General features: G+C 40.6%; 1 protein-coding gene across 9 annotated transcripts in view; it reads left to right on the top strand.

Moving 5' to 3' along the window:
* ICA1 (islet cell autoantigen 1) overlaps positions 1 to 16,060 on the top strand; it is a 145,211-nt gene that overhangs the window by 109,717 nt on the left and 19,434 nt on the right. For 7 of the 9 annotated variants that reach the window (XM_028490038.2, XM_028490039.2, XM_028490046.2 and 4 more), the window contains exons 9-12: positions 7,105 to 7,202; positions 9,257 to 9,309; positions 11,684 to 11,746; positions 11,857 to 11,889. In XM_028490038.2, coding sequence (XP_028345839.1) covers positions 7,105 to 7,202; positions 9,257 to 9,309; positions 11,684 to 11,746; positions 11,857 to 11,889 — 247 coding nt within the window. The remainder of the gene's footprint in view (positions 1 to 7,104; positions 7,203 to 9,256; positions 9,310 to 11,683; positions 11,747 to 11,856; positions 11,890 to 16,060) is intronic. The other 2 variants (XM_028490040.2, XM_028490041.2) reach the window with 2 other exon arrangements.

Raw genomic sequence — 16,060 nt, 5'->3', positions numbered from 1 at the left:
TGTAGTTACTTGCTTTGAAAATAAAGCCATAATAGTTTTTATGAAAATTGGGTAAATATCCCTGCAATGCAGTTTTAGTTGCCAGTCCCAACATGGCAATTACTCATGGTGAACATCCAGAATATCCTTTGAGACTTTCAAGTTTTTTCTCAGTGTCTTTACTTTACACAGCATTTAGCAGAATGATGTTTTTCCCCAAGCTCCTCCAGGCCAGATCATTGCCAACAGCAAACTGGGATGCATCCAGGTCACTGGGAGAGGAGCGGTAGAGAGACTGACCGTGGCTACCACTGAAATCTGAGGTATTTCAGATTGGATGGGGACAGACCCAAGCGTGGCTGGTCATCCATTCATCCTTGATGACTGACATTGGTTCTTCAGGGCAGCTGGTAGCCCAGGCCCTGTTCACAACAGTAAGATGCTTCTCTCCTCACCACCTCTTCTTATTTTCTACCTCTTCCTTGAGGGAAAAGGAAAAAATATTATCATTGTATGCATAGTTACTTTATGCCAGGCTCTCTGCTAAGGGTGAAGTGCAATAATGTCTAGAAGAACTTGTCATGGTACATGTGACTCTAATGTACCAAGCTTGGGTCTTATGATGAATAATATGTTAGGTTCAGCATTGACCTATAGAAAGTGCATATATTTTAGTTAATCCTCAAAGTAGCCTTGGGGAAGTGGGCATACTTGTTCTTTTTTCCGTGTTTCAAATGAGGAAACTGAAGCTCAGAAAGGTCTAGTAATTTGCCCAAGACCACATGCCCAGTACATGGTAGATCTGGAAACAGGGATGCTTATGCTTCTTTCACTCTGCCTTGTGTCACTTCTTTCAGGTGGTGTTCTGGCCGTGAGGCAGGAGGGTAGAGAAAGCAGGATCACCACCTTTAAAAAGTACAGCTATAAATTTTCAATTAAAAATAGCACTTTAAAGTATTTGCTTGAAGGCCGAAAGCATCTTTTATATGTCAGTCCTCAGATACCATGACCCTTCCTTTAGAATTTGACATGAAGTCCTCTCCATCTCCTTGGCACTTCATATGAAAGGGGGAATTCAGTAAATATTCTTGGCCTGGCTATTCAATACAGTTTCTTAACTAGTTGTAGAATTGTAAAGGCCTGGATTTAAATATTGCTTCTACTTGTTTATGGTTGAATGGCCTTAAGCAAATTACTTCACCTCCCCTGATCTCCATGTCCATGTCAGGAAATCAGAAAGACATTGTTTATCTGGGTTTTGAGAGATGTATGAAACATGGAATGCTGTACCTAACACAAAATGAGCCCTTAAGACATCTAATTCCTTTTAGATCTTTAAAAGTCGTTGATAAGAAAGCACGTTTTGAGTGCTTACTATGAGCTTGGTACGCTGCAAAGGCATTATCTCAGTTAATCCTCACAATGTCCCAAGAATGGTTTACTTGTCTCCTTTGTTCTGATGGCTCCTGGGCGGGGGAGGGGGGTGGGGAGGGGGGGGGTGAAGACCCTTTTCCATGGCACAGCACTACGTGAACTATTTCCGAAGTCCATCTCTTTCTAGTATACTATGATGCCTTCCCAGTACTAATTTTCCATCTTTTTTTTTTTTTTTTTTTTTTTTTGGTTGTGCTGGGTCTTAGTTGTGGCATGCGAACTCATAGTTTCATAGTTGTGGCGTGCATGTAGGATCTAGTTCCCTGACCGGGGGTAGAAGCCGCATCCCCTGCATTGGGAGTCGAATTCTTAACCACTGCGCCACCAGAGAAGTCCCCATCTTATTTTAAAGAATAGATTGTGGGGGCTTCCCTGGTGGCGCAGTGGTTGCGCGTCCGCCTGCCGATGCAGGGGAACCGGGTTCGCGCCCCGGTCTGGGAGGATCCCACATGCCGCGGAGCGGCTGGGCCCGTGAGCCATGGCCGCTGAGCCTGCGCGTCCGGAGCCTCTGCTCCGCAACGGGAGAGGCCACAACAGAGGGAGGCCCGCATACCACAAAAAAAAAAAAAAAGAATAGATTGTGTTTATTTCTCTCTAGTTTTACTGTTTAACTTTTTTGTTCTACAGTAGAATTCAAGAGTACCTTCTGGTCCTACATTAATTTGTGTTCCTTGTACAGTGCCTTTATAAATTTATAGCTGCATGGGTGGGGAGGACATGTGAGCTAAATGTCCATAAATTATGTGGCTCATACACATCATCATGGCCTCTGTTTCTTATTCCTCACGTGCTACTAATTATACAATCACAAATATACACAAACCCAACTGAGTTCAGCATCTTATAACTATGCTGTGCTATTTTGTGCACTTTTATTTCCTTTTATAAACAATTATTTGGCACCTTTATATACATATCATGTAATTAATGGGAAGTAGTCTAAGAAAATTAAAAGTAATAAAGATTAGAGGAAACGTTACCCAGCTGTCAAAGTTAAACATTAAATTTAGGTCGTTAGATGAGGGCTGATTGCTGTCCTTTTGCCTGTGAAATTTGTTTTGCTGAGTAGTTTTGCTTTCATTCAGATGAATGTTGCTGTTGCTTTTATTTTCCTAATACAGGAAGTAGTAACTCCCTTTATTATATTAAGCTGTTTCCTTTCTAAGACACTTTTGCAAGCTCGGTCTGTAAGTTTCCTCTGTCACGCTGATCTTACATATTGTGTGTGTGCTTCCTGAAACCATTTAAGCATTGATGGAAACTATTAGCATGTCAGTGCAGCCTTAACAGAGAAAGGTTACATGGTCTAAAAACATTCCCTCCTTCACAGAGAACCTTTCAGTCTTATATGATGTTGTATTGCTTCTAATTCATAGTGATTTTCACAAGCAGTTTTAATGAAGGACCTAGAAGGTTTGGGGTTTAGAAACAGAATGCTTTGACGTTTTATTTCTGGACATGGATTTGAACATGGCTTCCATCAGCCAGTGATTCAAACTACTTCCATCTGATGGCTGCCTTGTCTGCACAGTCAGCAAGCCCTCTTAGATTCATTTTGCCTGAGCAGATGTTCACGTCACACAGAAGATGCTGTCACCTCTGACTTTTAAGGATGCTACAGGGTTAAGCGTTTTCAGCTGAGTTTTGGACTTTAATCTGAAGAATTCACCTCCACCCCCCTGCCCCCGGTTGGGCCTTTATAATCAAACCTTGGAAAACGTCGTGATTCACTATGTAGAATATCCTGTATCTGACAGTCACACCCGGGAACTAATTTTGAAGGAGGAAAGCAGACATGATTTGTCCTCCATAGTGTTTCAGAGTTCCTCTAAGCCTCTTTATATCTTCAATGTGTACCATCTTTTGTAAGAAACAAGTTCCATATGTGGTGTTGCAGGGTTTTTTCCCTTGCTCTGTAGAGGAACATATAGCTTAGTTTGATCTAAAACTCTCTCTTGCTTCAAGAGACGCCTTCTGAAAATGTTCTAAAATTGATTGTGGTGATGATCACACAACTGTGACTATACTGAAATCCATTGAATTGTACACTTTAAATGAGTGAATTCTGTGGTATGTGAATTATATCTCAGTAAAGATACACACACACACACACACACACACACACACGAGTCCCCTTAGTTCAAAATTCTAATATTTAATAAATAAGGCCATGTGCTCAGTGTTAATTTTGCTTATGATTTATAAGCCTTTTCATATTATTCCCCTAGCCTTTGAATTTCCTAGCTAAAGAGCTCTAATTTTTGCAGTTTAACCTTATGTACATTAATTTATCAACCAACAGGTGCATACACAGCACCTGTCTTGAGTGGCAACAACAAAATTATTTTAAGGACAATGGTAATAGTAGGAAGGAAGGAGTGATTGTCACAGGAATTATTAATAATAAAGTAGCAATTGGAACTGCAGCCATTCTGTTGGTGAAGCACAATAGTGACTTAACGTGATGGTGGTGACAGGGGGCCAACAACTGAGTGCCTGCTAATGGCCCAACAGGGGCAGGGGTTGAAAAGAAGGAATAAGTGGTTTACATCACAAAGGGGTTGTCTGAGAGCTGCTGGAGTGTGGTTCTGAGGGGAGGTCAGGCTAGAGACAGAAGGGATGATAACCATGGAGCTGTCAAGGGCATCTCAGGGGCTTAGGCGAGCACTGTGGCAGCTAGACATGGCTGGCTGAGAGCAGCTGTCCTGGCCCTGCCCGTGCTGATTGATACAAAGGAAATGCAGAGAGAAGATAACTGAGCAAACCAGGAGGCCTGAGCAAAGCGTCATAGAATCTAAAAGCAAGACTTGGAGCCAACGGAGCCTTCTCTGGAAATTCTCCTGGCTTCACTTTGACCAGGGTCGGACCACTCTTTAGAGAATAAAACTGCTGGAAGTGGGGTGTGTATGAGTGTGTGGGTGAATACAGTGCCGTGATTGGCAGCTCAATTGAAAAGAGTAAGTCCTTGACATCTGTTGAACTACTCCTTGTGGTTGCACATTTCCAAAATGCACACACACACACACACACACACACACACGTGCCCAGCTTTTACCAGATGCCTTTGGGTGTACATACACACACACACACACACACACACACACACACACATACACACATATATATAAATGAAGAACACCAAGACTATGGTCCATATTCCAATTACTTCATTTGTTACAATGCTGTCCTTCATAGCATTTCCCCCTCCAGCCAAGGATCACAGAGTCCATTTAGTTGTCATGCAGTAGAGAGACAGAAAGAGCAAAAGAGTATAAGGAAACTAATGGGGGCAAAATGTTAAGTATTGAGGAATGTGGGTAAAGGAACATTCTTCCTCTGTGACCCCTGTTGACCTCTTTATCCCAGTCTCATGAGACTTGTCCTGTTACCCACTACTCTACAGCCGAAACAAGCCAAGCTGTTCCTGCTGCTAGGCCTTTGCACCTGGGACCCGTGGTTCTCCTGAGCTGCACGTGGATGGCTCCTTCCTGCCATTTAGCTCTTAGTTGAAATATCACTTCTAAGAGAGGACATTCCTGCTACCTGCTACCTATGACCCAATCACTTTCTATCCCCCTATATCAGTTCTCTGCCTGGATCCATCACTAGCTGATAATTTTGTCTGTCTTGTGCACCATGTATCCCCAGCACCCAAAACAGCCCCTGGCCTTGGTATGTGCTCAAACACTATTGGCTGACTGAGTGTACTAATCTAAATGTCCAGAAATAGGGAATCATTAAAAACGATGGCAATGCCTTATGGATGTGGTTTAAGCAAGAAAATGCTTCAGAATCCTAATCAGGGGACATATATTCAAAGAGAACGTTTAGCCCTACCTTAGAATATTGGCAATATAAATTAAACGTTTATATTTTTTAAATTCAATATTAAATGTTTAAGATATATAAAATTCCTGCACTCAAATTGTTTTGATTATGAAATATCTACATAAATTAAATTGGTTAAGAGGGCATCTATGCTCTATAAAAATATCTATTATACAAACAAGGATTCCAATTGTATAAGTCGTATGAGTAAGAAAAAAACAGAAAGGAAATATTATAAAAATTATAACTATTTTAGGGAAATGGAATTATGAGTAATTTTTCCTTTTTTACTTCCCAAACATTCTACATGTGGTTTTATTACTTTTCTAATTTAAAAAATATTTTTAAGAGACAAAACATAATGCAGGATATGTATAATGAAATACAAATAAAACTGTAAGTGCAGTTTGGAGATGGAAGGACGTTCTTGAATCTGGCATGCTCAGTGAATGACGCTTTATGGAAAATGGTAGTAACTGGTCTGGACTTTGCAGAGACTGATAGGACTTTGAGGATAGACAGATAGGTAGAGAGAGCTTTTTAGGTTAAAGCAGCAGAATGAGCAAAGACAGGAAGGGAGCAACTAGCTCACAGGAGACCATGAGGAGAGAAGCCTAATTGAATGGAAGGTGAGGTTAGTGGGAAAGCATCTGGAAGAGTAGGGTAGGGTCACATTTTAGAAGATCTTTAAATTGGTCAGAGAAGTTTAGACTAGAAATGGAAGGAAATAAGAAACTACAATGGGTTCTTGAGAAACAGGGTAACGTGATGGCCTGGGTGTTATAGGAAAATTATTCTAGCAGGAGGAGTGACACCAGTGTCCATCTGGTGTCCATGGCAGACACCAAAACCAATCACAGCTCCACTCCAACAAGACTCAGCCTTCAGACCATCTTCACCCAGCCCTCTGGTCAGCCATCAGTAATCAGTCCAAGTTGGCATATGAAAAGTTATTGCCTCCTCTGTGTGTGTGTGTCATACTAGAAAAGTGAAGGATGGGAAGGAGGGAGACAGGAACAGATTGGTGAAGACCCAAAGGATGAGGACTTGGATTTTAATAGTTCTGAGAATATAAGCAGGATAAGTATCTTGAGATATTTCTTTTTTGCTTATAATTAGGCCAGAAATAGGGATCTTTTTGTATAACTCATTATTCAGTTGTTACAGGAATGTTTTGCTTTTTCAGGCTTTGTCGCTGATGTACAGTTCCTTGGCACTTGCTTTTTTTTAAAAAAAAAAAAAAAACCTTTCCTTAAATATTTAATAAACTTTAAGAACAGTCACTCAAAGAAATTATGTGCCACAAAAAGACTCTCACCCGTTTTTAACCTACAAAGATTTGGATGCACTTGCTCTGTCCACTTGTGGGAGTTAACTTGTCAGAATATGTTAAGCCACTATTTTGGGTTTGAAAAAAAAAGGGTTTGTTTCCTCTTGTTTTTTTTAAAATAAGCTGTTTTATATTGCAAAATAGCAAACAAAATTAAAAATAAAATTGTCTCATCTTTGGGGGAGAGAAAGCTTCTACTCTGTCAGTGTGGGCTGCAAGCAGAACAGAATGTTTATCTTGGCTGCATGTTAAAGATGGAACATAAAGTTAGCAATAGCCAAAAGGCCTTCTTTTGAATAACTTATCACAAAAGGGAAAAACATAAATCTAGTGGCAAAACAACTCTCCTTTATAAGCTAGTATTTCTTGGATAGGTCTGAGAACATCCAAAATTTCATTTCTGTCAACTTGTTTGGTTCAAGGTTACCTCCCCAAACCTCTAATTCAGGGTTTGATTACTGGGACCAGTGGCAGTTGAGTTTTTAATTGATCTTTCATTTTCTTTTGTTTTCTTTCCTATTATCCTGATCAAGAGCTTACAAGACCCTATGAAAAAGCTGGTTGAGAAAGAAGAAAGGAAGAGGATTGCCCAGCAGAAAAGTGCAGAGGCCTCAGTGGAGGAACCAAGTCAGTAAGTCACGGCTCCTTCTCTTGGCAAACCTTTCTTCCCACAGGTAAGGCTACCGCCATCCTCGCTGACCGAGTCTGCTGGGGTTTCTGACACAGGGTGATTGCTTTACTTCCTCACTTCTCTGAGTAGATGTACTAAAATTGAGGCCAAACGCCTCCCCTCACATATTCCTGCTAGGCTGGGACTCACTTATCCCAAGAAGAGACCCCTTTCTGGGGTCTTAGGACGGGCAACTTGTGAGGAGTTGACTGGGGCAAGAGAGGGCAAAGGTCCCCAGTGCTCCCTGGCCTCAGCCTCAGCTTCCTGCTCTCTGGGATTTCTGCACCCCATCTATTCCTTTTGTCACCATCAGTTACAAGATCCTGTCCTAGATAGGAAATCCCCGGCTTTTCTCTCATAGAAGGAAATAACTTATTAGCTTACCTCACAACACATGTAGTACTCAGGTGTTATGATACACAAGTATTGGGTCTTGACGTTTTGTTTCTACACGCAGACTTTCTGTTTTCTCCTCTGTGAAGCGGAGAGCAGCTTTGAGCGCAGGAAGTGATTCTCCATCGTCATTTCTTGCCTCTTTACAGAGAAGGCTCCTCCAGTCATTTTTAAACACTGAGATGAACTTTTCAACATATATGCTGCATGATTCCTCATCTCATACAGCAAGGAGGAGGTTTACATGTGAACCTATGTCTTTTTCTGTTGAGATGTCATAGCCCGTGGGAATGGGCTTAATCTTGAGCTGGCTAACCTAGGAAAGCCAAGTAGATTACCTTACCTCCATTTGCTCTTCCTTTTCCACACAAAAAAGTTTAGATGACAATCTTGTGCTAAAACAGGTTTACATTTTTACTGTGTTTCTAAATCAGGTTTTAAATATATCTTTTTTGTCTGATGGAAGTATTTACCACCAAGAGTAGCCTTCTTTAATTTTAAAGCAAATACTAGAAAATTTCTTTAGTGCAAAACAAAGACAATTTTTCACTGTAGGAACAGCTATAGAATGTGCTCTGAATGTAGTACAGTTGTCTATTTTAGGGGGAAGCAATTTAACCTATTCCTGGTAGTAATGGTGATGCTAGCTACCATTTAGTGAGCACCTACTGTGTATGAAACACAATGCCAGGTGCTTTATTCATGTTAACTCATTCTCATGATGACCCTCCATGTAATTAATGTAGGCATTTCCCTGTTGTGTTAATGATGGAAGTGGGGCTCAGAGAGGTTAAGGGACTGCCCGTGGCCCCTAGTATAGTAAGAGGCAGGGCCTGGAGTGAGTTCTGGTGCCTTCTTTTCGCCATATATGTTACTGCAATCAAAATAAAGTATTAACTTTTACTTAGAGAGGAACCACCGAAGATTAGTTTTGGGTGGTTAGTTTTAATTAATTTCATATTTCTTCATTATTTTTAGTACTTCCTTTTTTTAAAGCTCAAAAAGTATAATCTAGTAACTAGTTTAAATGACAATGAAATTTAATAAGAATTTTGTTCAGAAATGGCAGGTAAAGTGGACCACTTTGCTAGGAGGGGGATTCAGAGGCACCAGCTGAATCTCAGGGTGGTGATGTATCTGCGCCATGATCTTACCCATGAATAGTGAGAGTTCAGTAGGCGACAGTCTTGTGGATTTGAGAATGATCCTGCTTTCAGCCTTATGTAATTTAGCTAACCTCCTGAGGTATCCTCTCCTGTAACACCAGGAATCGGAATAAACACCTGCTTGTCCATCAGTTTTTTAACTATATTTTTAAAGTGATAACTATAAGTAGCTATCTTTGTTATACATAACTGCCCACCTAGATATTTACAGAATATGTGCCTTGGCATGAAACTAAATTCAGATGTTAATATACTACTAACCAGTTTTAGTACAGGGACAGAAGAAAGCCAGCAAATTTATTTCTTCTTCCAAAAATGTATAGCATGTAAATGACTGTATGTTCATACTGTGTGTGTATGTCTGTACAGTAATAGATTTTGTACAGAAAATCTGGCTCTATCATAAATATAACATTTTCAGAACAACATTACTAAACTTTGTTTTCTAATTTTCAGGTTAATTTCATTAGAGGATGAAAACCAGCACAAGGAATCCTCTAGTTTTAAGAGTAAGTTTCGATTTTTATTTAGAATTGCTTCTGAAATACTGCTGCACAACAGCCAGCTCATTTTCTTTTTTGGTAAACTTCTTCAAGACCTTTTTTTCCAATTGAGAAAATTCTATATTAATTTGCTTCCTATCATTTAAGTTTTAGATGTTCAAATATCAGTGCCTGTTGACCCTATAGCGTTATTGAGAGAGGTTGTATATTTTGAACTAGAAAACAGCATCATTAGTCATTTCAGCAGCAGCCTGTCAGGGGAGCGTCACAACTGAGGCTATTTCTTTTACAACAGGTGATAACATTTCTGCTATTACCATTACGAGTTGTAACTGCCATTTGGGCTGTAGAGATGGTTGTAAAGAGATTACATGATGACATCAGAGGAGTTCGATTTTGGCTGTGTCATGGGGTGTGTACTGGTCATGGTTGGTAACAGATGGGACAGCTCAGACACTGCTCTTCCAGGTGGTTCCTGGGCCTGCTTAGTACTGAGTGACACCAGACCCCTCTGGCGTACTGCCCCTCCTGTGGTTGGAAGAGGATCAGAGCACTGGTGGCCCAGAGAGTGTGCTGTGAAGGGCTTGTCAGCTATTCCTGCCTTCTGCTATTAGAGCCCATTCGTTCACGGGTGGTTCTCGCATGAGGAGCACGGGGTCGGGTAAAGTGTGACAGAACTCAGGATGGAAAGCTGAGCCTTTCACTGGGACTCAAATTCTTGGAGATGCAGGGGAAAGTTTTATAGGTGATAGGAAGAGAACTAAAATTACCCCAACCGCCTGTTCATCCTGGCCCTCTTGGAATGTATCTGCCTCTGCCCTTTGCTGGGGCAGCCTTTCCAGGAGACAGGAGGTGGCAGATTATACCCTGGAACTCCCCCTCTCTTCCATCTTTTCCCTTCACACTCTGTCTTCCTTCCATCTTCCTTCCTATTTTTCCAACCACATCACCTACTTTATTCTTCTCCCATTTACTGCTTCCTTTGCTTTTCCCCCATCTGTCTTTAAACAGGGGAAAAAAAAACCTGTCACCTTTTTGCCTCTACAGCTTGGCTTCCTGTCATCCCTTCATGCTTGTATGCCTTCACTTACTCATGTACTTGTTCATTTGTTCAGCGGATGTTAATTGAGAGCCACCTCTGAGAGGAACAATGTCCTAGAGGTTGACAGAGGGAGTAAGTGGTAGAAGAAGCCGGAGGGGCAGGCTGGCCATGTAAGAATCTCTGACTGTATTGATCCACACCCTCCAGCCTCAGGATCATGCAGGGCCGACAGCACGAATCCTGTGGGAATCTAAGTAATTGAATAGAAAAATTTTAGTTTTGTGGGAAAAATGTAAACTCCAGTTGATTCTATTTCTATTCAAATTATCAATATAGATCGTATATTTATACAACATGTGACAGTACAGGGGGATCAGATTTTCTCTTTGTGCCGTATGTTCACTTGCTTGTGGTAGCTGCATAATGTTTTGAGATCGTAAATGTTGATTTCCTTATTTTATATATACACAGAATGGAATCCATTATAATGAAGTGCCATCTGTCTTTTATTCTGGGACCTGTAGAAAGTCTAATGTACATATGAGCAAACCAAGTTTTAAGGCTGTTATATTGTGCGTACACACGCACACACACACACACACACACGCTTTATCAGGCAGAAGGTACAAAGAGTTCCCATATATGCCCTGCCCCCGCACATGCATAGCCACCCCCACTAGCAACATCCCCCACCAGGGTAAACAATCAATGAACCAACACTGACATATCATTATCACTCAAATTCCATAGTTTCCATTAGATGTTGTACAGTCTGTAGGTTTTCACAAGTGTTTAATGCCATGTATCCACCACATGCAGAGTAGTTTCACTGTCCTAAAAATCCCCCGTTGCTTCACCTATTCAACTTTCCCTCCCCCAAACTCCTAGCAACCACTGATCTTTTTATTGTCTCCATAGTTTTGCTTTTTCCAGAATGTCATATAGCTGGGATCACGCTGAATGTAGCCTTTACAGGTTGGCTTCTTTCACCCGTAGTCTGCCCTTTTATTTTAGCCAGGCCCACGTGGCTGAGGTTCCTTAGCGCACCGTCACTCGATCTTCCAGTACTTAAGTCACACATTTGTCCGTAGAAGCAGAATTGTTGATCAGTGTCATATAGTTTTCTACCAAACAAAACAAGGGTTCAGGGCTGTTAACTCAGCATTCATTGAGAGCCAGCAGCTTGAGTAAATTATCATCTGAGGACCACTGCTTCTGCGTGAGTGAGTTTGTGGATACCATTTCTTCCTGAAGCCATGTATTTACCTTAGCGTTAGTATATGAACACACACACCTTTCTGAATTGGTGATAACCGAATGCATGTGTTATATTTACAGCTGAAGATGGAAAAAGTGTTTTATCTGCCTTAGACAAAAGCTCTATACATAATGCATGCTCAGGTAATCTAGGTTAAGGAAAACAACTCAATTTTAGGAATTTGACTCAGACTCCTTACAAAATGAAAATGACTCAATTTTCTTTTCTTTCTTCTCCTCTAATGAACCTATAGATGAACTATTAGACATGAAACTCGAGGAAGGTGGTAAGATTTATGCATTTCTTTGGGGTTCTGATTTGTTTACTATTTTAAATACTGTTGTTACATGCAGGAAAATATAATTTTTATCTTTTGAATAGCTTTGCATTCCCAAGCAATTGTTTTTAGGTGACTGTCATTTGTCTTTATAAGTGACTTCAAATATGCTCAAGCACAAATAGTATGTGTAGATCTGTCATCTTTAGTGTAATTACATAATGTTCAAACTACTAAAGCTAAAAGCTATTATGTCAGAGGTTGAATGCTGGAGTAGAAAAAAACCATGGCTTTCAGAATCAGACAGACCTGAATTTAAATATGGTTCTCCTATAAATGATCTCTATGGCCTTAAGTAACTTGCTTCATACTTAAACTCTTTTAGCCTCAGTTGTTCTCATTTGTAAATTGGAGCCAGTAGCAACAGTCTTGCTGGGTTATTGCCAGGATTGGAGATCAAGTATGCAAAAGGTCTTTCATCGTCTCTGACACAGGGACACTCTCCAAACGGTAAGCAGAGATGGTAGGACTAGAAATGTTGCCCTGCTGGGACTTCCCTGGCAGTCCAGTGGTTAAGACTCTGCGCTTCCACTACAGGGGTCACGGGTTTGATCCCTGGTTGGGGAACTAAGATCCCACGTGCCGTGCATAGCGTGGCCAAAAATAAATAAAATTTTTAAAATAAATAAATAGATTATAAATTATGAATTTAGGCAATTTTCAAAAAAAGAAAAATCTAATTTAAAAAAAGAGAAAGAAATGTTGCCCTGCTGATGTACTGTGCTTATCTTCACTGAACCTTAGTTAAATGCACAGGGAAAGCTTGCCTGGCCAGGTCCCACACCCAAGTTCACCAGACCTAAAATCATTTACTAAGTAACCCCCCACAAGAGATTCCAGAACTATGGATTTGGATGAGACATGCCTAGTGTTAAGCGATCCCAAGAAATTGAGTGTGTTCAGCTTGGTCATAGCCTTTGCTTTCCATCCTACCCCTGAGATTCTCAGCCAAATTCTAGAGCATCCCTTGCCCTGGGTGGCTGGCATACCGTCTACCCTGGTCTTACAGGTTTCTTACAGGACTAGAAGTGGGCCAAGATCATCCTGCCGGCCCCAGTTACCTAGGGCTGATGATTTTCTCTACTCAGTCTTTGCTTGATTTGGATTTAATTCCCAGAGTGTGAGAGGAGAAAGTCTGGAAAACAGAGAACATTGGTTAAAGTTTTTTCAAAATTGGAAAGGCATCACAACTCTAGCACTAAGTTTCCAAGGCTTTAAAAAAAAAAAAAAAAGTTTCCAAGGCTAAGGCATATAAACTTCAGGGCAGAAACCCACTTTCCGTATTAATTTTTCATTCTAGGCAGCACACTGTGCAGTATTTCATGAATGTCCATGCGTATTTATCAGAACGTCTACTTATTTGTAAATACTGAAATCACACCAGGTTATGAACGTAAAAAAGCAAATCATTAATGCAGATTGCCATTACATGGCCTCTATTTTCATAAAAATGTTTCTCCCTTGGCTTAAGGTTAGAATATTTTGATGAAATAAAAGTGCTTTTAAACTAATTTTTGGAGGGGGAAATATTTCAGTCTTACAAAGGTGAGATAAGGATAATAATATAACAAGTAAGAGGTACCCACCACCTAGTTTTAACAAGTCTTAACATTTAACAAATTATTTATAATTATACATAAGCTTCCATTTATTTTGATAGGAATATGATTTATCCTATTCCCAACCTCTTATTTATATGGTTGGCTCTTTGCTTTTATCATCTCCTATTTAATTTCATTATTTTAATAAACATAATTTTTGAGTAGGTGGTATATTCACATTGGTGCAAAAATCAAAATGATATAAATGTATACAGTAAAAAAAGCAAAAGCAAACCTCTCACTCGCATTGCTGCTGCCCACCCTCCTCTCTATTCCAACACTCTGATCCCTTAGTGCATCGCTCCAGTGTTCCTTTACACAGACACAAGCACATTTGAGTCTATAGTCTCGTGTTTCCCTGCTTCTTCCAAAAAAAAGTTTCTTGGTTTTGGATTTTGACTTTTTAAACTTGGTTATAGTGGTTCAACACTAACCCAGTAGCCATGCCTTTCTTCACAGAATTAAGTCAGAAATGCTAACTGCCCAAGATACAGGCTTACTTTCATGAGCTTCTTCTAACGCATATGCCAAGATATGTTGGAATAAGATTGATGCCTTTCTACTTATTTAAAACAACTTCCACACCTCATTGGTTTATAGTTACAATCTGTGTTTCGTAGAGTTGCGGTTTATATACTTTTGTTCTTCCTGAGCACTCAATTTAATTCTGAAGATAAAGAGATGAACGTGCTCTTCCTCAAAACGTGTACTCGTTCTCAGGCAGAAAAAGTGATTTACAAATTTTCTTGGTTAAATGCAGTGTCACATCATTTCTCCTTTCCCTTTATCTCTGCCAACCCACAAAGCCCCCCCTTGAGTCACCAGCCGTGCTTTCCCTCTATCTGCCTCTTCTGCGTCCGCAGCCCCAGGGGTAGCATCAGCTTAAAAATTAACATGGCCACGAGTATAAAAATATTCTCTCAGTGTACAGCGAACTTGCGGTGATGGAAGAAAAGAATACTCTTAATTAGTTGACTTCCAAATGTGTGCCCTTCGGAAAACTGCCAGAAGGCCCAAATCCTGAATTAAAATACTGATTATAATATGTAAGACATTAAACAATCAAGAAATAAAAAGAGCTTAATCCAGGGATGGCTGACTTTATAGGACTGGGGGAGCTGTAAGCTCTAGCACCCTGCTGCTTGGAGGCTGGTTGGTGATTCTGTTGGACAAGTCATGGCTAAGCCCTGGTACAGTGTTATCAGAGAGCAGACCGCTTCTGTCTACAGCAAGGACACAATGCTTCAGGAGCCGTGGCCCAGAAGATCACTCCGACTCAGTGTCATAATGAAATGTGTTTTCTCCTACTAAGTAGATAATGTAATGGAAAACCAATATTTGGCCAGTTTATACAAACATTTTAAATGAAAAAGAAACTGAGTGACATTTTGAGATACTTGAAAGTGGCTCTGAAATCACCTTGTGACCACATGTGACAGTCCTTAGTGTCAATTCATGAGTTATAACATGTAAAGTCTTATGTTCCTCAAAGTTGGGCCAAGAAAAATAACTCTCAGATAACTGAACAGAAAATAGTGGGATAAAGCAGAAGAGAGTTACGTGAATTCCGCTCACCTAAATCTCCTAACTCGGCCTTATCCAAAACATCCCTCTCTAGGACAGGACTAACTGGACCAATTTTAAAATGGTTTAATTGTTCATATTACAATGAAAATGTTTGTCTTTGGCTGCTTCCTTGGTTTCTGTCTCCAGACTCGCGATTCTAAATTCTGGCCAATTAGCAAATGACTGAGACACTCACTCACTAGCTCCCATATGTCTGGGTGAGAAGCTTTAGCCTGTAGCAGTAATATGCATTTCTGTCCCTGCACCCAGGTCCTGCCCAGTCATTCAGAACTGTCTCCTGTACTTACCTATATATGTATAGCTAACTAGGGATCCCAATGCTTCCTCACAGCCATGTGTCAAACACTAAGCTCATTATCTTTTCTCATAAACTTTCCCTTCTCCCTGTCTCTCTCAGTCTCCTAGGGAGAAAACTGCTGGCTTGGTTCCTTTCAAGAGATAATGGTGTACTTTAAAACCAAATACTGTACTTATTTGATCACCTTATAGTCTGTAGTGTTCTATGTAGCTTTACCCTTGCTCCAGGTATCAAGTTTTCTATTAATATTGCTTGCTTGTTAAGCTCTAATGCTACAGTGGAGAAGCAGGCTCATCAAAAAGTACTGTTTGAGTGCCTACTCAGAGTCTAGCATCGTTGGGGTTTTTTTTCTCTGATGGGGGAGGGGTTTTTTGTTTTGTTTTTTGTTTGGGGTGTGTGTGTGTGTGCGTGTGTGTGTGTGTGTGTGTGTGTGTGTGTGTGTGTGTGTGTCCCAGAGAGTGGGCAGCGTGGGCTTTCCTCCATCTGTTATTACTATCCATGTCTTTTTTCACCAGAAGGGAGTTTTGTTTTGTTTTGTTTTTTGTCTTTGCGGTACGTGGGCCTCTCACTGTTGTGGCCTCTCCCGTTGCGGAGCACAGGCTCCGGACGCGCAGGCTCAGCGGCCATCGCTCAC

Source organism: Physeter macrocephalus, chromosome 5, assembly GCF_002837175.3.
Source record: "Physeter macrocephalus isolate SW-GA chromosome 5, ASM283717v5, whole genome shotgun sequence".
Taxonomy (NCBI): domain Eukaryota; kingdom Metazoa; phylum Chordata; class Mammalia; order Artiodactyla; family Physeteridae; genus Physeter; species Physeter macrocephalus.
The sequence above is the reverse complement of the archived record's forward strand: the minus strand, read 5'-3'. Positions and strand labels throughout refer to the sequence as shown.